Raw genomic sequence first — 23,061 nt, 5'->3', positions numbered from 1 at the left:
CATAATCCTGTCTTAGTGTTAGTTTTTGTATCCTACGCTAAGTAATGCCTTCGCCTTGTGCGCCCTTTTGTTTTCACTTTTTGAGTCTGGATAATTGAATAATGTTCCTACCTCCAAACCGTGTCCAGTATAGTCCGATTGCATCCCGGGAGAACAATCCTCGCAGTAAGCTGCGAAAACCTCCACGTCATGACACATAGCAAGGCTTGCGGAAGAGGTAGAGGTCATGGCTTATTGACAGGTCTGCTTGTCACAATTACGCTGAAATGTTTTTACACATCAATTTGTAGTTTGTACACTGTAGAATCTACAGCCTGTTTAATGTTTTTAACGTAAGTGTGACATTATTCTACATAATCACACCATAGAGAAAAGAGACAATGTAGTCTGTGGAGTCCTGAGTCTCTACTCACCACTCTGGGAGGCGTGGGTGCGATCGTGAGCTGGCAGATGCATGTTACTAGGATTGTCTCTATTACAGTATTTTGGTACCGTTACCAAAATGGTTTTCAATGCATTTCTAAATAAAGGGGACCACAAACAAATGGCATTATTGGGCAATCTTAGGGTTCATTAAACATATGTGTCCTATTGCTATCCAAGCACGAGTTTGTCCTTAAATAAAATAGTGAACATACAAGACAACTCGTCTTTTATCAGTAAGTAAACAAGCAAAGGCTCCTATTTAGTCTGCTGACATATGCAGTTACATATTGTGTCATTTATCATTCTGTTATTTTGTCAAAATTATAATGGACAAGTTGTAAAAATGGATTATTAATATACTTGTTCATTGACTGTTAATATCCGGTTGTTTTCTAATTTAACATGTTCTATCTACACTTCTGTTAAAATGTAATAATCACTTATTCTTCTGTTTTTGATTCTTTGCATTAGTTTTGGATGATACCACAAATTTAGGTATCAATTTGATACCAAGTAGTTACAGGATCGTACATTGGTCATTATTTAAGTTCTCATGTGTCCATGGACGCATTTTAGAGTTTATGAATATAGTATGAATTCAAAAAAAAAAAAAAGATTTTATGATGATAAATAAATATTGATGCAATCATAGTAGTATCGACCAGATATGCTATTGTACATGGTATCATTAGAGTGGATATCAGGTGTAGATCCACGCACGGGGTTTGTTTACATTTTGATGGCGGTGAGCTATTGTATCCTCCTATAGAGTGTAGTGAAGCATGTTTAGCTAGTCCTTGTCCTTCAGGGATGATACTTGTAAAAAAGAAAAAAAAAAACTCACTTCATTTGTCGTTTGGAGACGAGGATTAGTGATTTAGAAGTAACTAAAACACTGCGGATGGACATTAGTCACCAACTAGCTAGCCATGTCTTAAAGCACCTCTTCCTAAGGGCGTTTCAGTGTTACAACTTTACCTTTATCGTTAGTTTTCAAGCCAAAATGTGTCCGTTCTACCTTTTCTGTCAACATACTGTCTGCCTGTAAGTTCTCGGTGATTGTGCGCTGCCGAACATGCTCCTCTGCTCGTAAAAACCAGCAATGTCACGACTGTAAAAAAATATGGCGAACCGGTACTTTTCAGAGTATAGTACCGTTTTTGATTCATTTGTACCGTGATACTATACTAGTGCTGGTATACCACACAACCCTAGTTGCTACCATGTGTTATCAACGAGGAACAATGTTCCATCTCATCTATGACCCGAACAAAACTCAACTTAAACTCCGTTGCTGACGTGGTTTCCAAGGCACGGATTCGAATTTGTGTCTCTCATGCTTCTGAGTGTCACAATTCCTCCTCTGGCTGTTCACTTGGAGACGCCCCCGCTCTAGCTTGGGCGCCGCACGCCCACGCGGCGACTAGGCTGCAGGCAATCACTCATCAGCGCACCTGGCATTAACAAGAGGGAGCAGCATAAAGAGTCAGCGAAGCCAGGAGACCTTAGCCAGAATGTAGCCAATCTTACCTGAGAAAGCATCACGTCTGGCACCTCTCCCTCGTTCCTTGTTCGCCTTTTTTGTGCTCTTCCTCACTCCTGTCTTGATGTCCTTTGTGTCTTCCACAGTGTCTTGCCTCACAACCGCCACCCCGATTTTTGCTTGCCATCCCCGATCCTTGACCACTGTTTGGACCCGGACATTGTTGCCTCTCTCCAGCCCCCGACTGCTTGCCTCCCTGCTGACTGATTTTACAGTAAAAAGTTTGCATTTACAAAATGTTACTGTAAAATAGTGTTTTTTTTTCATTTCTTACATTTTACGGTATGTATAAAAAGAGTACCACTGTTTCATTTTTTACAGAAAATGCTGCATCTTAGTTGCTAGACGTTTACTATAACAATTTTTTTAACGTTATATTGTTAATGGAAAAACGGTACATGTTCCTTTTTTTTTATTCTGGCAACTTAGCTGCCAGTGTTTCTACCATTAAAAACAAATGTCATTTTTAAATTTTCAGTAATACACTGTGAAACTGATTTTACAGTAAAAATGTGGCAGCTCAATCAACAGAATTTTTACGCAAAAAAAGGTAGGTTTTTTTTCCACTTTACAGTAATATGCTGTAAAGCAGTGGTCCCCGACCACCGGGCCGCGGACCTTCAATTGGTACCGGGCCGCAGAATTTTTTTTTTTTTTTTTTTTTTTTTGTAATTTTGAAAACAAATTTTTAAAAAAATTGTAATTTGGTTTTTTATTAAATCAACATAAAAAAAACACAAGACACACTTACAATTAGTGCACCAACCCCAAAAAAAAACCCTTTTCATGACTAAAACATCCCTTTTTCATGAAAAATACAAAATAAATCCCCCCCTCTCTTCCGCGAATGAGCTAAATAATTCTATTTGATATTTTACGGTAATGTGTTAATAATTTCACACATAAGTCGCTCTAGAGTATAAGTCGCACCCCCGGCCAAACTATGAAAAAAACTTTGACTTATAGTCTGAAAAATACGGTACTCACACACATGAAACATTAGGGGGAACAATGGCAAAGAAGCCATGTAAGAACATGTTTTAATGCTTTCCTGAATGAATGAGTGAAACATATCACAAGTATTTTTCCTACCCCCAGGCCCCCACCCCCAACGTAAAAAATGTATAGTCTCTATTTTTGATTGAATTGACCCCCCACACATTTTAAATATAGTGCGGATCGGTGCGGCGTCTTCAGTAATGCGGACGTTGTACCGATCCGTGTGGTGAAGAAGGACCTGAGCCGGAAGGCAAAGCTCTCAATTTACCGGTCGATCTACGTTCCCATCCTCACCTTAGGTCATGAGCTTTGGGTCATGACCGAAAGGAGAAGATCACGGGTACAAGCGGCCGAAATGAGTTTCCTCTGCCGGGTGGCAGGGCTCTCTCTTAGAGATAGGGTGAGAAGCTCTGCCATCCGGGAGGAACTCAAAGTAAAGCCGCTGCTCCTCCACATCGAGAGGAGCCAGATGAGGTGGTTCGGCCATCTGGTCAGAATGCCACCCGAACGCTTCCCGAGGGAGGTGTTTAGGGCACGTCCAACCGGTAGGAGGCCACGGGGAAGACCCAGGACACGTTGGGAAGACTATGTCTCCCGGCTGGCCTGGGAATGCCTCGGGATCCCCCGGGAAGAGCTAGACGAAGTGGCTGGGAGAGGGAAGTCTAGGCTTCCCTGTTTAGGCTGCTGCCCCCGCGACCCGACCTCGGATAAGCGGAAGAAGATGGATGGATGGCATTTTAAATAGAAACCATTGAAGCACAACATAAAAGTGCATCTGTTGTAATTATAACATTTTATTTTCAATTCAAGTCATCGCATATTTTACAACGTTGACTATTTGTCTTTGTACTTGGTGTCTTTCTCCTCGCTGTTTGGCAGACCAGTTTGCCCAGGGAAGGAGGCGATCTTCAGGAAGAAGTACGGGTTGCTGCGAACACGAAAGGCCACCAGGAGCGGAGTGAGAGCGTACAGCAAGTTGGCTGCCAGAACGTGGTAGAAGACATCGTTTGGGACACGAAACGGAGCCTGGGTGTGAGGATGGAAGGACCCCCCAATGTGAGCCCACTGGCACTGTGGACAACAAAGAGGTTAGTTTTTGATTCATGAATTTTACTGAATTGTTTGGCGGATATAACGCTTTAAAACCCCACAATGGGTCAACGCTATAACGGGGCAACCTTCTGTTTGCTGACAATGTATCCTGTTTGGATACTTTGCATTAGTTTTGCATGATACCACACATTGATGTATAAATCTGATAGCAAGTAGTTACAGGATCATACATCGGTCATATTTAAAGTCCTCATATGTCCAAGGCCGTATTTCCTGAGTTTATGAATACAATAAGAATTTTAAAAGAAAAAATATTACAAAAAATATTGATGTAATCATAGTATGGATTAAATGCGCTCCTGTACTTGGTATCCTTGGTACCTGGCACAAATAAACTAAAAAACAGCTTTTACCCAAGAGCCATACTAGCATTAAACAGGCACTGAGTGAGCACAATATGTCCATCATGTCCTCATGTGTCATGTCTTGGACTATAATGTGCAATAATGTTATATGTATGTGTGTATGTATATTCATATGTATGCATATATGCATGTGTGTGGATATATATATATATATACATATATATATAGATACATCTCTTATTTCCATCTTTTTTTTACTATTTATATTACCATATTGCAGTGGTTCTCAACCTTTTTTCAGTGATGTACCCCTGTGAGCATTTTTTTTTTTTAATTGAAGTACCCCCTAATCAGAGTAAGGCATTTTTGGTTGAAAAAAAGAGATAAAGAAGTAAAATACAGCACTATGTCATCAGTTTCTGATCTATTAAATTGTATAACAGTGCAAAATATTGCTCATTTGTAGTGGTCTTTCTTGAACTATTTGGAAAAAAAGATATGAAAATAACTAAACACTTGTTGAAAAATAAACCAGTGATTAAATTATAAATAAAGATTTCTACACATAGAAGTAATCCTCAACTTAAAGTGCCCTTAATTCTAAAAAATTCTTCACAAAAAAAGAAGTTTTTAACATCAATATTTATGGAACATGTCCACAAAAAACCTAGTTGTCAACACTGAATATTGCATTGTTGCATTTCTTTTCACAGTTTATGAACTTACATTCATATTTTGTTGAAGTATTATTCAATAAATATATTAGTAAGGATTTTTGAATTGTTGCTATTTTTAGAATATTTTTTAAAAATCTCACGTACCCCTTGGCATACCTTCAGTACACCCAGGGGTACGCATACCCCCATTTGGAACCACTGCCATATTGTATATGCACCTTAGGGGATTTGCTCCAATTTCGTTGTTCTCTGAACCTGTTCACTGCAATAATGACAATAAAACTCTATTCTATTCTATATTCTATCATTACGGTGGATGTCAGTGCGTTTTCCACCTAGGCCTTCAGTGATTGCCGACTTCAATGAATACCTCCCAAAATACCATCATTGATGTCACCACATGACCATTGCTGGAGAAATACTATACAGGAATACATTTACACACTACTTGGCATTGAAACACATCAACAGTGTACAAAACGGGCATTTAAAAATCAATTAGAACGCATCAGCAATTAAAACATATCTTATTTGGTGCTGTGAAAATGTAAAATTGCAAAAACATATCAAACGAGAAAAAATTTAATTTTAATTCACAATATTCATCCATCCATTTTCTACAGCTTATTCCCTTTGGAGTCGCGGGGGGCGCTGGAGCCTTTCTCAGCTGCATCCAGGCGGTAGGCGGGGTACACCCTGGACAAGTCGCCACCTCATCGCAGTAACTCGCAATTTGTAGGAGCTATTCGACCTATTTCCCCATTTCATCGCCAGAACAGCTGAGCTAGCTTCTGGAGTTGGCTGACATCGTCTCACAAGATGTAGTTTCTCTTTAAATATCCTTCTTGAAAATGGCCTTGCAAATATATACAGTCGTGGTCAAAAGTTTACATACAATTGTAAAGAACATAATGTCATGGCTGTCTTGAGTTTCCAATCTTTTCTACAACTCTTAATTATTTGTGATAGAGTGATTGGAGCACATACTTCGTGGTCACAAAAAACATGCATGATGTTTGGTTCTTTTATGAATTTGTTATGGGTCTACTGAAAATGTGAGCAAATCTGCTGGGTCAAAAGTATACATACAGCAATGTTAATATTTTATTACTTGTCCCTTGGCAAGTTTCACTGCAATAAGGCGCTTTTGGTAGCCATCCACAAGCTTCTGGCAAGCTTGTGGTTGATTTTGTTGACCACTCTTCTCGACAAAATTGGTGTAGTTCAGCTAAATGTGTTGGTTTTCTGACATGAACTTGTTTCTTCAGCATTGTCCACACGTTTAAAGGCCTACTGAAACCCACTTATACCGACCACGCAGTCTGATAGTTTATATATCAATGATGAAATATTAACATTGCAACACATGCCAATACGGCCGGTTTAGTTTACTAAATTACAATTTTAAATTTCCCGTGGAGTTTCCTGTTGAAAACGTCGCGGAATGATGACGCGTGTTTGTGACGTTATTGGTTGGAGGGGACATATTAGCCCAGCACCACTTGCGGCTAAAAGTCGTCTCTTTTCCTCACGCAATTACACAGTATTTTGGATATCTGTGTTGCTGAATATTTGGCAATTTGTTCAATTAATAATGGAGAAGTCAAAGTAGAAAGATGGAGGTGGGAAGCTTTTAGCCACACAAACACATGGTGTTTCCTTGTTTAAAATTCCCGGAGGTGAAGCTTTACTATGGATCAGAGCAGTCACGCAAACATGGATCCCGACCACATGTCAACCGGCAAGTTTCGGTGAGAAAATTGTGGTAAAAAGTCACCTCTTACCGGAGATCAGCGGAGCTTCTGTCCTGCTGCAGCTTCGTAACTTTTCTGAGACTGGCGTCAACACACCCGTTGACACACCCCTCCGACTATCAGGTACTATTTAACTCACTAAAACACTAGCAACACAATAGAAAGATAAGGGATTTTCCAGAATTATCCTAGTAAATGTGTCTAAAAACATCTGAATCGTTCCCAATGCAATCGCCTTTTTTTTTTTTACTTTTTTTTTTTCTTCTTCTTTTCTAGTCCTTCACTCTAAATTTCCTCATCCACGAATCTCTCATCCTCGCTCAAATTAATGGGGAAATTGTCGCTTTCTCGGTCCGAATAGCTCTTGCTGCTGGAGGCTCCCTTTATAAACAATGTGAGGATGTGAGGAGCCCTCACACCGGTGGCGTCATCGTCTGCTACTTCAGGTAAAGGCAAGGGTTTTTTTATTAGCGACCAAAAGTTGCGAATTTAATGGTCGATGTTCTCTACTAAATCATTTCAGCAAAAATATGGCAATATCGTGAAATGATTAAGTATGACACATAGAATGGACCTGCTATCCCCGTTTAAATAAGAACATCTCATTTCAGTAGGCCTTTAGTCAGGACTTTGGGAAAAGGCCATTCTAAAACCTCAATTCTAGCCTGATTTAGCCATTCCTTTACCACTTTTTACGTGTGTTTGGGTCATTGTCCTATTAGAACACCCAACTGCGCCCAAGACCCAACCTCCGGGCTGATGATTTTAGGTTGTCCTGAAGAATTTGGAGGTAATCCTCCATTTTTCATTGTCCCGTTTACTACCTGTAAAGCACTTTTTTGGCAGCAAAACAGGCCCAGAGCATAGTACTATCACCACCATGCTAGATTATACCAGTGGTGTTCCTGGGATTAAAGGCCTCACCTTTTCCCCTCCAAAGATATTGCTGGGTATTGTGGCCAAACAGCTCAATTTTTGTTTCATCTGACCTCACATGGACAAAGATAAGACCTTCTGGAGGAAAGTTCTGTGGTCAGATAAAACAAAGTGTATGTAAACTTCTGACCACGACTGTATCTGCCACCTAATCAACGTTCTGTTCTCCTTCTCTGTTATCCCGGTGTGGCTACTGTGCAACACTTCCTGCTTCCTGCTAAATTGTAACTTGTGATTGGATACTCCATTTGGAATGACACTCACTTTGGAACCTAGATAGGCTACTGTCAACAACTTGTGATCTGATTGGCTATTGCAACTGTCTATCAACTATGTGTTCTCAAATTCATCCGCTAACGGTCCAAGTGAATATCTGATCACAGGACTCGTAATTGTCAGCTAGAAGGCCTTTCTGACAAGTACTTGTGATCTGATTGGCTATCGCAACTGTCTCTCAACTGTATGTGCCCGTTCATGTATATACTTTTAGATATTTAGGGAAAGTAGATAAAAAGAATATTTTCTATCTTTAATTATAATCATGATTTCTGGTTATCTTAGGCCAGCAGAGAAGGCTTTGCTGGCCCAGACGGCATACCACTGCCTCATAGTCGTACCTGAATCATTGCTCCTGAAAAAAAGATAGTCCAGTCAGACATCCATGTGCAGCCTGGCTTCAGGAGACCGTAAACAAACGCCCCCAGCAGTGGTAGTCCATAGAAGAACATGTGCAGCATCTGTCAGACAAACATGGATACATGACGTAAAAGAAGCTGCAAAATAGTGTCTAAAAGTGAAGTGAGATTTTCCATGTAAAAATTCAAATCAGGATAATACTGTAAATGGTCAAATTTACAATTCTATATCGGGGATGTCAAACTGGTTTTCATTGAGGGCCACATCGCAGTTATGGCTGCCATCAGAGGGCCGCTTGTAACAGCGAATAATGTATGCATTTGCCTCTGGATTTCATTATTAATTATATGAATATTTGGTAACACTTTAGTATGGGGAACCTATTCACCATTAATGAGTTGCTTATTAAAGTAACAAAGACTTAATTTAGAGTTATTTGGACACTAGGGGAACATAAGGGTTAGGGTTAAGGTTACTAATAAGCAATAACTCTGAGGTTAATAAGGGAAGACTCTTGGTTAATGGCTTACTGGTTGTTGTGGCACACGCGCAGTCTGCGTCTTCTCCGCTGCCGTTCCACCCAGAGGTGAAAGCACACCCGGACACGCTCACGCTTAGCGTAGCAGGTCCACGCAGCGACAAGCCTGCACTCATTTTCCAATCTGCTCACCTGGTACTGATGAGGGCATGCTGAATAAAAGAGCAGTGGACCCAAAGATCGGCACGGAAACTTAGTTCTCTAATCGGATACCGTAAAGCTTATGCTCTCTCTCTCTGCGCCTTTTCCCTCGTGTTCTGACATCCTTGTTTGTTCTTCCTTGTTTTCCGCAGTTTTTCCCTTCCGTTGCCCTGGATCTGGACTGTATCTCTCGTTCGCCCCCGGACTACGACGACTCGCTCCTGCCTATCGGCCCCGTTTCCTCCCCTGAACAATCCTGCCTGCCTTGCCCTTGTCTGACAGCACCACGTCTCCAACACTTATGGTAAAACGCTCCAATTAAATACTTGGCTTAGTCTTACACCATACACACTCTTGGATTTTTGACACACATCATTCTATAGTTGTATAATTGATTATTATTATTATTAGTAGTATTATATATATATTTACTATATATCAATCAATCAATCAATGTTTACTTATATAGCCCTAAATCACTAGTGTATCAAAGGGCTGCACAAACCACCACGACATCCTCGGTAGGCCCATATAAGGGCAAGGAAAACTCACACCCAGTGGGACATTGGTGACAATAATGACCCAGTGGGACGTCAGTGACAATGATGACTATGAGAACCTTAGAGAGGAGGAAAGCAATGGATGTCGAGCGGGTCTAACATGATACTGTGAAAGTTCAATCCACAATGGATACAACACAGTCGCGAGAGTCCAGTCCAAAGAGGATCCAAGACACAGCAGCGAGAGTCCCGTTCACAGCGGAGCCAGCAGGAAACCATCCCAAGCGTAGGCGGACCAGCAGTGCAGAGATGTCCCTAGCCGATACACAGGCGAGCAGTACATGGCCACCGGATCGGACCGGACCCCCTCCACACGGGAGAGTGGGACATAGAAGAAAAAGAAAAGAAACGGCAGATCAACTGGTCTAAAAAGGGAGTCTATTTAAAGGCTAGAGTATACAAATGAGTTTTAAGGTGAGACTTAAATGCTTCTACTGAGGTGGCATCTCGAACTGTTACCGGGAGGGCATTCCAGAGTACTGGAGCCCGAACGGAAAACGCTCTATAGCCCGCAGACTTTTTTTGGGCTTTGGGAATCACTAACAAGCCGGAGTCCTTTGATCGCAGATTTCTTGCCGGGACATATGGTACAATACAATCGGCAAGATAGGATGGAGCTAGACCGTGTAGTATTTTATACGTAAGTAGTAAAACCTTAAAGTCACATCTTAAGTGCACAGGAAGCCAGTGCAGGTGAGCCAGTACAGGCGTAATGTGATCAAACTTTCTTGTTCTTGTCAAAAGTCTAGCAGCCGCATTTTGTACCAACTGTAATCTTTTAATGCTAGACATGGGGAGACCCGAAAATAATACGTTACAGTAGTCGAGGCGAGACGTAACAAACGCATGGATAATGATCTCAGCGTCTTTAGTGGACAGAATGGAGCGAATTTTAGCGATGTTACGGAGATGAAAGAAGGCCGTTTTAGTAACGCTTTTAATGTGTGCCTCAAAGGAGAGAGTTGGGTCGAAGATAATACCCAGATTCTTTACCGTGTCGCCTTGTTTAATTGTTTGGTTGTCAAATGTTAGAGTTGTATTATTAAATAGAGTTCGGTGTCTAGCAGGACCGATAATCAGCATTTCCGTTTTTTTGGCATTAAGTTGCAAAAAGTTAGCGGACATCCATTGTTTAATTTCATTAAGACACGCCTCCAGCTGACTACAATCCGGCGTGTTGGTCAGCTTTAGGGGCATGTAGAGTTGGGTGTCATCAGCATAACAGTGAAAGCTATTACCGTATTTGCGTATGATGTCACCTAGCGGCAGCATGTAGATGCTGAAGAGTGCAGGGCCAAGGACCGAACCCTGGGGAACTCCACACGTTATATAATAAAGCTCTGTACTCTACTGCCACCTGGTGTCCATTTGCCGTCACTCCCCTTACAAAGCATAACAGTAAGTTCCCGCCAAATTATATAGGACCTGGGCGCAGTTTTTTTTTTTTCTTTAGCTCCGCCCCGGTGACATTTTTTTTATTTTTTCTTCTTCCTCCTTTGCCCTTCTCAAGATGTTTTTTTCTTTTCATTCCACCCGGGAGAATTTTTCTAACCCTCAACACTCCCTTTGCAAACCATTACACTGGTTGCAGAATAAAGCATTAATAAGTACTTAATGATATCTAATCAAGAGCCAATATGTTACTATTTTCCATGTTAATAAGCAACTGATTAATGGTGAATATGTGTTCCCCATACTAAAGTGTTTCCAAATATTTTCTAATTGGACTGTCGATTTTACAGTAAAAACTATACATTTACAAAATGTTACTGTAAAATAGTGTTTTTTTTTTTCATTTCTTACATTTTACGGTATATATAAAAACAATACCACTGTTTTGTTTTTGACTGAAAAAGCTGGCAGCTTAGTTGCCAGAATTTCCATCCATCCATTTTCTACCGCTTATACCCTTTGGGATCACAGGGGGCGCTGGTGCCTATCTCAGCTACAATCGGGCGGAAGGCAGTGTACACCCTGGACAAGTCGCCACCTCATCGCAGGGCCAACACAGATAGACAGACAACATTCGCACTCACATTCAAACACTAGGGCCAATTTAGTGTTGCCAATCAACCTATCCCCAGGTGCATGTCTTTGGAGGTGGGAGAAAGCCGGAGTACCCGGAGGGAAGCCACGCGTTCACGGAGAGGACATGCAAACTTTTACTATAACATTTTTTACATTATATTGTTAATGGAAAAACGGTGCAAGTTCCTTTTTTTATTCTGGCAACGTAGCTGCCAGTTTTTCTACCGTTAAAACTAGTTGTTTTTCCATTTACAGTAATACACCGTTGAACAGTTTTTACAGTAAAAATGTGGCAGCTCGATCAAGAACATTTTAACACAAATTGTTTTTTTGTTTTTTTTTTATTTACACTAATATGCTGTAAAAAAAAAAACACTGTAAAATGTTTTGTCATTTGTATTAATTTGATGGGTAGTTTGCTGTAAAATCATAAGTCAAGCAGATATTTATTTTTTGAATTTTTATGTCGACAAACATTTTGGGAAAGTTTGTTGCAACATTGGATCGTTTTAAAGTTTAAAAGGCATGCAATACATATTTTTTCTGTCAAAATAAAAAAAAATCAATTACATTTAGTGATAAAATATAAAGTACTTTATTGACACATATCATTTCCAGGTGTTTGCCTTGGGTTTGACATCCTTGTTATATACCATTAACCTCAAAGGCCATGTAACACAGTGGTAAAAAATGCTCCTGAGCCAACTTTTTTGCAATGTGTTGCTGCCATTAAATTCTAAGTTAAAAGAAAAATTTGTTTCTCAGTTCGAATGTTAAATATCTTGTCTTTGCAGTCTATTCGATTGAATATAAATTGGAAAGGATTTGCAAATCCTCATATTCTGTTTCTATTTACCATTTACACATCGTGCCAACTTCACTGGTTTTGGGTTTAGCACAACATTGGTTCTGTTGTATGATATTTCATGACTGTCTTAAACTTTTATTGTTTCTCCATTTTCTGACCAGCGTTCTTATTTTTTATTTACACTTCCTGTTTGCCACCACCATTTCTGTCGTCTGAGCCCTGGCTCCCTCATTGGCACTCCCTAATTGGCAATTGGGAAACGCCTCTCTGGTTGCCAATCAGGATGCTTTTTATGTCAGCCCCTATCCTGTAGATGGCACTGGCTTATTTTGCTTTGGACCTCGATTTGCAGCAGAGCGTTCCTTGTCCTCCCTGTGCGTCTTTTCTCTTTTATGCACTTGCCTGCTGCACTACTTGTTGTTTTGTCTGACCTAATTAAAGGGATTTTACCTGAAGCTCTGTTTCCAGACCCTGCACTTTGCAAACTATATTTTAGGAAAGAAATACTTAAAATGAGTGAAATTATCTGCTCATCATGAAGATGGTTATTTTACTTTATCAGATTTGATTTTGATATGCTTATCTACACTGCAAAAACTGAAATCTAAGTAAGATTAAATATCTCAAATAAGGGTGCTATTTGCTTATTTTGTGTCTGATAAGATAAATCTTCTCACTAAGCAGATTTTATGTTAGTGTTTTACTTGTTTTAAGGGTTTTGGTCGGTCCTAAATGAACTCCGTAAGATATTACAGCCTGTTGCTGAGATTGTATGACCTATATTGAGTAAAACATGCTTGAAACTGGAATATCAACTGATGCAAAGCTGTGTCATTAACACTTAAGTATAAAACTACTTTTGTAAAGTAATCATTTTGAACTTCAAACATGAAAAAATCATGACGCCGAATGCATATCATTATGTAAGATAATGGCATTAGCATTTACTTAATTTAAGAATATTTTTCAACATATTGAGCAAAAAGGTATTTTTTTTTTAACGAGAAGTGCACTTGTTATTAGTGAGACCATACTTATTTTAAGGTATTTTTGGGTTCATTGCGGTTAACTAATTGTACTTGTTTTGGAAAGTCTTGACAAGACAAATGTTCTTGTTCTATTGGCAGACAATATTTCTTAGTTGAAATAAAATACCCCTCATTTTTGTATTTTTTTTATTGTTTGTTTGTTTTTGAACAATGAGTATTTTAACCTGATAACAAGCATTATTCAACATGCAATTCTACAATCAAGCATCCTTGGGATGTTGCAGAATCTGTAAAAAAAAAATGTTATATATCTATATATTTTTTTCTATGATAGGGAAACCAAAATATCTTATTAGAAGTTTTTTTCTCAATTTTTATATTTTGAAACTAAAATAGACAACATTCATGCTACAATTAAGATTATGATGCAGAACAGGGGTATCATAGCGAATGATTATATTTGATTAGTACTAGAACCAGCCCGCAGGCCACAGCCGCCTGCTGCATTTTTGCATGCTACCAATACTCAATCAGTGTTGGCGTTTGGAATTTTCAAAATGGGGTCCCAGGGACCCCATCAAGTCATAAAAATGGGGTCCCACAGTCAATTTTTGGAGACCCAATTTTTTGTAACCGCTTTGAAAACAAATGATGAATGTATGCATTATCCTGTTATCTCACAATTTATATTATGTTTTGGAAAAAGGTTGTCATAAATGTCACTTAATTCATTAAAAAAAAATCATACAAAAGAAAAATCCTTTGCATACATATGTAGATTTATTCAGTTCTAAACATTCATTCACTTTCTTCTTTCCTGCATGGATCTAAACTTTGCTGCCGGTATTTTTTTCCATATTTTTATTGTAATATTTTCAGAATGTGTGTGTTCTATTTTCGGCCAAAGTAAGACAAATAAAACAATCGGAAGGTGTCTTTGTTTTTTTATTTAAATGCCACAATTTTAATAATCCGGCCCGTGTGTGCACAGATTTTCCTCCATGCGGCCCCTGAGCTAAAATGAGATGGACACCCCTGTAGCTTCTAAAACTAGGGAAATAAATCCAATTCAAATTAAGATCTTGGCAAGTGGCAAATTTAGTAGTGCATCCTGGGCTCCAGACCAGTACCAAGTTGAAACTAATATATTATAAACGAGTGGAGTTAAAAACTCAGAAGTGTCAGTATTCCATGCGCTATATCAGTGGTTCTCAAATGGGGGTACACGTACCCCCGGGAGTACTTGAAAGTATGCCAAGGGTTACGTGAGATTTAAAAAAAATATTCTAAAAATAGCAACATTTCAAAAATCCTTTATAAACGTATTTATTGAATAATACTTCAACAAAATATGAATGTAAGTTCACAAACTGTAAAAAGAAATACAACAATGCAATATTCAGTGTTGACAGCTAGATTTTTTTTGTGGACATGTTCCATAAATAGTGATGTAAAAGATTACTTTTTTTGTAAAGAAATGTTTGGAATTAACTTCATGAATCCAGTTGGATCTCTATTACAATCCCCAAAGAGGCCACTTTAAGTTGATGATTACTTCTATGTGTAGAAATCTTTGTTATATATAAAGATTTCCACTTGTTTATTTTTCAACAAGTTTTTAGTTAGTTTTATATCTTTTTTTTCCAAATAAGTTCAAGAAAGACCACTACAAATGAGCAATATTTTGCACTGTTATACAATTTAATAAATCAGAAACTGATGACATAGTGTTGTATTTGACTTATTTATCTCTTTTTTACAACTAAAATGCTTTGCTCTGATTAGGGGGTATTTAAATTTAAAAAATGCTCACAGGGGGTACATCACTGAAAAAAGGTTGAGAACCACTGCCCTATATGGTCAAAATCATTTTAAACTACAATTCCCAGAATGCCAAGGTAAAATGGCCGCCAAATTACTGATTGAAGGCACCTTCAGCAAACAAGCTGTATTCAAAGAAGAACAGCAAGCAGCCACAACCGCAGGATCTACTCTACAAGTTTCTGCCGACACAAATGGTCGATGAATATGCTTGTTCATTTAATGACCATCGAAATGCTCACTTAGATAGGCTTAACTTGTACCTGCAAGCTTCTTAATTTGCTTACTCCATTATCTTCATTTGTTTGTTTGAACTGCTGGGTTCAAGTTAAACAACTGCATTGCTGCATTTCACTTTGAGGATTGATTGCATACTTGACCAGTTTAAAGCTGAAGTTAAAATGGTTTAAGCTGAACTTTAAATGTTAAATGGTTTAAGCCAGGGGTGTCAAACTCAAACACAGAGTGGGCCAAAATTTCAAACTGAACAAAGCCGCGGGCCAAGGTTGAACAAATTTACCTTTTAATAAGGAACCAAACAATTTTTGCATTTAATATTGAACAAGCAGGGCTTATATAACCTTATAGTGACATGCAAAATCGAGTTTCAAATAATAATTGAAAAATATCAATGGCATATCAAATAAAATTTAGATGAAAAATTGAATGCCTCTTTTCTATTTGCAGCCTTCTGAGGTAAATATCCAAATAAACTTTTTCCACAGGCTAATAATACATTTGAAAATAACACTAATGAATGAATCAAACATTCAAGCCTTGAAGTAGCAAGAGAAAGTGCCTGAATAAAATGTTAATTATTGCACAGTTTGCAACACTGATTTGCTTTCACACTGAATATGGAACAAGCAACGCTTAAATAACTTAATAGTGCAAAATCAACTTTCACAAAATAAATGAAAAACATCAATGGTATATTAAATAAAATCTGAATAAAAAAATTGAATGCCTCTTTTTCTATATGCAGCCTTCTGAGGTAACCATCAACATTAACTTTTTCCACAGGCTAATAAATTTGAAAATATAATAACAGGTGAGCGGGGTTTGGTGGTAGCAAGGGGTGTATATTGTAGCATCCCGGAAGAGTTAGTGCCGCAAGGGGTTCTGGGTTTTTGTTCTGTTGTGTTTATGTTCTGTTACGGTGTGGATGTTCTCCCGAAATGTGTTTGTCATTCTTGTTTGGTGTGGGTTCACAGTGTGGCGCATATTTGTAACAGTGTTAAAGTTGTTTATGCGGCCACCCTCCGTGTGACCGGAATGGCTGTTGAGCAAGTATGCAGGGCATTCACTTGTGTGTGTGTAGAAGCCGTGTTTATCATGTGACAGGGGCCGGCACGCTGTTTGAATGGAGGAAAAGTGGACGTGACGACTGGTTGTAGAGGACGCTAGAGGCAGTGCCTTTAAGGCACGCCCCCAATATTGTTGTCCGGGTGGAAATCGGGAGAAATTTGGCAGAATGGTTGCCCAAAGAGACTTTCGAGAGGGTCACTGAAAATCGGGAGGGTTGGCAAGTATGAGTGTTAGCGGTGAATGCGGTGTTATAATACCGGCGGGCCAGCTCTAATGTTAATTTGGTATTACCTCAAGGGCCAAATGAAATTACATGGCGGGCCAAATTTGGCCCGCGGGCCAGAGTTTGACACCCATATTTTAAGCTAAAAGGTTTCAAGTCAAAACTTATGGTTTGTTTAAAGTTAAAACAAATTTTTCATTTTACTGAAGGAACTCTCCTGAAAGAATAAATAAAGTACTATCTATCTATTTATAAGTAGAAAGTTTTTTAGAACATTCTTCAGTGGTTTAAAGGATACATTTATGTTTAACTCTTGCTATACACTGCAAAAAGTCAGTGGAAAAAATACAAAAATTAGAGGTATTTTGTTTGAACTAAGCAAAATTATCTGCCAAAGAACAAGAAAGTGTGACTTGTCAAGACTATCCAAAACAAGTAAAATTGGCTAACCTCAATGAACCCAAAAATACCTTAAAATAAGTATATTCTCATGAACACCAACTGGACTACTATATGAATACATATTTTCTATTCTTTCATTGAAAATAAAACTGCAAAGTCCATTTGGCTATCATCTGTTTTTAATTACAAGACACAATTGTGTCAAAGTCATGATTTGTTTTTTTTCAAACTTGAAATAAGAAATTAGTACTTTCAAAAAGTAGTTTTATACTTGTGAGTGTTGATGACACAGCTTTGCAACACTTGATATTCTAGTTTCAAGCGTGTATTACTCAATATAGGTCATCAAAATCTCAGCAACAAGCTGTAATATCTTACTGAGATCATTTAGGACCAAAACCCTTAGAACAAGTAAAACTAACACAAAATCCACTTAGCGAGAAAAAGTTTATTTTCAGACAGAAAATAAGAAAATATCACCCTTATCTGAGATATTTAATGTTACTTTCAGTTTTTGCCGTGTAAAAGTTAAAACATTGTATAAAAAGTTCAAAGTATTAAGAGGTATAAAAGCATTTGTAAAACATAGTTTGAAAATACCTCTGCAATTAGACTTATTCTCTGTTTCTATGTTTTTAAAGGTTTACAAACTGCTGATGATTATTTGAAGATCAACTGAAATTAAACCAACAATTCTTCAAAAGTTGATTAACTGGAAATCATTAATTGTCCGTGGGTCCTTTTTGGAGTAGAAGAGTGGAACTTAACAATGGGAGGTACATTTTCCTTTTCATTTTCTCATGCACTCCAAAAACATTATTGAAGTTTTAAATCATTTTCAAAGAAAATGCTAGGTTATTTTCTAAAACGAGAAGGAATAATACGAAATTATTAACTTTAACACCCCAGTCGCAACATTGCAGAATACCCTAACACTTCTAAAGCAGGACGACATCCATCCATCCATTTTTGTACCGCTCGTCCCCTTCGGTACACACTGGACAAGTCGCCACCTCATGACCAATTTAGTGTTGGCAATCAACCTATCCCCAGGTGCATGTCTTTGGAGGTGGGAAGATTTCGGAGTACAAACAGTCAGGGGGAGAATATGCAAACTCAACACAAAGACCCAGAGCCCGGGAATCGAACCCAGGACCTTCGTATTATAAGGCACATGCACTAACTCCTGTTTCACCGAGCTGCCCAGCAGGAAGACAGAAAAGGCTAATCATTATTTGCATTTTTCTGTATTTTTTTTTTTGCCGCTCATATGTCACGTCAACTTAGATCATTACAAAGAATTTGGTCGTCTTTATCTTCAAATATATTCCTCATGAAAGCCATTTTTTCTGCTTCATAAAGTCGTCAAATGATTCAACTTACTGGAGCGGTTCTCATTATTTCAGCCTGAGGTGGAGATGAATGCAAGTGTGCCCAGCCAAAAAAGCCATTCATAAACGCCCCCAAGAACATTTTCGGAAGGCATTTATTTTTTTGTTTAGTTTTAGGTTTTGATAGAGCAGGGGTTGGCAACCCAGCCTACTCAGTGGCCTAGTGGTTGGAGTGTTCGCCCTGAGATCGGTAGGTCGTGAGTTCAAACCCCGGCCGAGTCTATAAAAATGGGACCCATTACCTCCCTGCTTGGCACTCAGCATCAAGGGTTGGAATTGGGGGTTAAATCGCCAAAAATTATCGGGCGTGGCCACCGCTGCTGCTCACTGCTCCCCTCACCTCCCAGGGGGTTAACAAGGGGATGGGTCAAACGTAAAGGACAAATTTCCCCACACCTAGTGTGTGTGTGTGTGTGTGTGTGTGTGTGTGTGTGTGTGTGTGTGTGTGTGTGTGTGTGTTTGACTCTCATTGGTTTAACTTCAAAATGTTGAAAGCGCCATATTAGACCAGAAATACAAAACAAATCTGTCAGTTAAAAGCCTTTTATGTAAGTGTTATAGTGAAGGCAACACATTAAGTGTCTTAGAGGGTGAGATAACTCCTGGAAATTACTGGCTTAAAGGGGAACATTATCACCAGACCTATGTAAGCGTCAATATATACCTTGATGGTGCAGAAAAAAGACCATATATATTTTTTTAACCAATTTCCGAACTCTAAATGGGTGAATTTTGGGGAATTAAACGCCTTTCTGTTTATCGCTCTTTTGGCGATGACGTCAGAACGCGACGTCACCGAGGTAATACAGCCACCATTTATATTTTAACACATTGCAAACACCGGGTCTCAGCTCTGTTATTTTCCGTTTTTTCGACTATTTTTTGGAACCTTGGAGACATCATGCCTCGTCGGTGTGTTGTCGGAGGGTGTAACAACACTGACAGGGAGGGATTCAAGTTGCACCACTGGCCCGAAGATGCGAAAGTGGCAAGAAATCTGCCACCAGACCCTCATTGAATGTGCCGGAGTGTCTGCACATTTTACCGGCGATGACAGACATGGCACAGAGATGTATGGATAACCTGCAGATGCATTTGCAACGATAAAGTCAATGAAATCACAAAGGTGAGTTTTGTTGATGTTGTTGACTTATGTGCTAATCAGACATATTTGGTCGCGGCGTGACTGCCAGCTAATTGATGCTAACATCCTACGCTAATCGATGCTAACATGCTATTTACCGGCGGTGCTAAAGCAGACATGGCACAGAGATGTATGGATAACCTGCAGATGCATTTGCAACTATATTACGTTTCCTTCCACCCACTTTTAATGCGAAGAAAACACTTACCAATCGACAGATTTAAGTTGCTCCTGTGTCACAAGATGCAAAAGTCCTGATAGTTTGTTCCGCACATTTTACCGGCGTTGCTAACGCAGCTATTCGGCCACGCTATGGCTATGAATAGCGTCGATAGCTTTTCGCTCAATAGCTTTAGTTTCTTCTTCAATACTTTCATACTCCAACCATTTGTTTCAAAACATGCGTAATCTGTTGAATCACTTAAACTGCTGAAATCCGAGTCTGAATCCGAGCTAATGTCGCTATATCTTGCTGTGCTATTTGCCATTGTTTATTTACATTGGCAGCACTGTGTGACGTCACAGGAAAATGGATAGTGTCTTCGTAGAGAGCGAAAAAAAGGCACTTTACAGCTTTTTTTTTAGGGATATTCCGGGACCGGTAACATTTTGAAAAAAATTTTAAAAAAATGCAACAAACCACTGGGAACTGATTTTTTATTGTTTTTAACCCTCTTGAAATTGTGATAATGTTCCCTTTTAAATCTGCCAAAGGTATAGATGCGTGTGCCCAAGTTAAAGGAACTGATAGGCTGTCTTCTTCTAATGGATTTGTTACAATCTTTGCAAGCTGGGTAATGTTGCTGTGGTCTGGACCAACATTGTAACGTTTGCTGTGGTCTGGAACAACATGGCACATTTAGAATTGCAGCCAATTTCCCATGCAGATAATGTCATGAGGCATGCACATATAAATCAAATACAGAGGATGTAAGTATAGGAAATTAAATGAGCTCAAATATAGCTACAAATGAGGCATAATGATGCAATATGTACATAAAGCTAGCCTAAATAGCATGTTAGCATGGATTATTAGCCTTCCATGTGTGTCAATTACATCAACAAAACGTACCTTTGTGCATTCACGCACAGCATAAAACGTTTGGACAAAATGGGACAAATGAGGAGCGGCATAAAACATGTCTTTCTGTGGCAGTGACGGAGAAAGTTGTACATGTAAACCAACTATGGTGAGTTCAAGGACTGCCAAAATTAGGACAAAATGTCGCTGGCCAAATACTGTCTTCAGTGAAGAATAAACACAAACATATTAAACAGTGGGCATTCTAACAATTAGGAAGGTTTGTGTCATGTCTGTCCTCTACATAAAAATGATCAAATTATTAAATCAAATATTTTCCCCATCTTTTTCCATTTTTGAAAAAGCTCCAGGGAGCCACTAGGGCGTTGCTAAAGAGCCGCATGCGTCTCAAGAGCCGCGCGTTGCTGACCCCCGTGCGAGAGTAATCTGTCACACATTGAATAAAGAGGTCATCAGGTGTGTACATATTGCCAAAAGTATTTGGCCACCAATCCAAATCAAGTGTCCTAATCACTTGTCATCCTTGTTTGGTGTGGGCTCACAGTGTGGCGCATATTTGTAACAGTGTTAAAGTTGTTTATACGGCCACCCTAAGTGTGACCTGTATGGCTGTTGACCAAGTATGCATGGCATTCACTTGTGTGTGTGAAAAGCCGTAAATATTATGACTGGGCCGGCACGCTGTTTGTAAGGAGGAAAAGCGGACGTGACGACAGGTTGTAGAGGATACAAAAGGTAGTGCCTTTAAGGCACGCCCTCAATATTGTTGTCCCGGTGGAAATCGGGAGAAATTTGGGAGAATGGTTGCCCCGGGAGATTTTCGGGAGGGGTCCTGAATTTCCGGAGTCTCCCCTGAAAATCGGGAGGGTTGGCAAGTATGACAACGTGTGTTTGGGTCCCTTTTTTTTCCAGGAACACTAATACAAGTCACAATGTCCGATATAATTCTAAAAATGTTATGGCAGACCACCTCAAAAAACGGAATGGATTTTTACAGTTTTTTACTAAATGGGACACCCACAATGTACATGAAAATAAAGTGGGATTTGCAATATTAACTATGAATATAGATTTTACTGCATGCTAAATTGGCCTTAATGTGTGAATACTGTCAAGTGTGTATTGGCCCTGTGATGAGATGGTGACTGACTCAGTGGTCTAGTGGTTAGTGTCCGCCCTTAGATCGGTAGGTTGTGATTTCAAATCCCGGCCGAGTCATACCAAAGACTTTAAAAATTGGACCCATTACCTCACTGCTTGGCACTCAGCATTAAGGGTTGGAATTGGGGGTTAAATCACCATAAATGATTCCCGGGCGTGGCACCGCTGCTGCCCACTGCTCCCCACTGCTCCCCTCACCTCCCAGGGGGTGATCAAGGGTGATGGGTCAAATGCAGAGAATAGTGAAGTGAATTATATTTATATAGCGCTTTTCTCAAGTGACTCAAAGCGCTTTACATAGTGACACCCAATATCTAAGTTACATTTAAACCAGTGTGGGTGGCACTGGGAGCAGGTGGGTAAAGTGTTTTGCCCAAGGACACAACGGCAGTAATTAGGATGGCACAAGCGGGAATCGAACCTGCAACCCTCAAGTTGCTGGCACGGCCACTCTACCAACCGAGCTATGCCGCCCAAATGCAGAGAATAATTTTGCCACACCTAGTGTGTGTGACAATCATTGGTACTTTAACTAGATTTCCAGCGTGGAACTGTCATAGGAGGCACCTGTGCAACAAATCCAGTCGTGAAATGTCCTCGCTCCTAAATATTCCATAGTCAACTGTCGGCTTTATTGTAAGAAAATAGAAGAGTTTGGGAACAACAGCAACTCAGCCACTAAGTGGTAGGCCACATAAACTGACAGAGAGGGGTCAGCGGATGCTAAAGCGCATAGTGCAAATAGGTCGCCGACTTTCTGTGCAGTCAGTTGCTACATAGCTCCAAACTTCCTCTGAACTTCCAATTAGCCCACGTACAGTACGCAGAGAGCTTCATGGAATGGGTTTTCAAGGCCGATCAGCTGCATCTAATGCAAAGCGTGGGATACAGTGTTGTAAAAAACGTTGCCACTGGAGTCTAGAGCTGTGGAGACTTTTCCATCTGGCAATCTGATGGACCAGTCTGGTTTTGGAGGTTGATGACACAGCTTTGCAACACTTGATATCCTAGTTTCAAACATGTTTTACTCAATATAGGTCATCAAAATCTCAGCAACAAGCTGTAATCTCTTACTGAGATCATTTAGGACCAAAATCCTTAAAACAAGTAAAACAC

At 39.5% G+C, this 23,061-nt stretch overlaps 1 protein-coding gene across 1 annotated transcript in view; it reads right to left on the bottom strand.

Annotated features, from left to right (window-relative positions):
• Window positions 1-3,777: 3,777 nt before the first annotated feature.
• tm6sf2b (transmembrane 6 superfamily member 2b) overlaps window positions 3,778-23,061 on the bottom strand; it is a 74,414-nt gene continuing 55,130 nt past the window's right edge. Inside the window, exons 9-10 of the mRNA XM_061887920.1 lie at window positions 8,371-8,490; window positions 3,778-4,039 (exon numbers count right to left, since the gene is read on the bottom strand). Of these exons, the coding sequence (XP_061743904.1) occupies window positions 3,803-4,039; window positions 8,371-8,490 (357 nt within the window). The 3' untranslated portion in view covers window positions 3,778-3,802. The remainder of the gene's footprint in view (window positions 4,040-8,370; window positions 8,491-23,061) is intronic.

This window comes from Nerophis ophidion, linkage group LG26 (assembly GCF_033978795.1).
Source record: "Nerophis ophidion isolate RoL-2023_Sa linkage group LG26, RoL_Noph_v1.0, whole genome shotgun sequence".
NCBI classification, from domain to species: domain Eukaryota; kingdom Metazoa; phylum Chordata; class Actinopteri; order Syngnathiformes; family Syngnathidae; genus Nerophis; species Nerophis ophidion.
The sequence above is the reverse complement of the archived record's forward strand: the minus strand, read 5'-3'. Positions and strand labels throughout refer to the sequence as shown.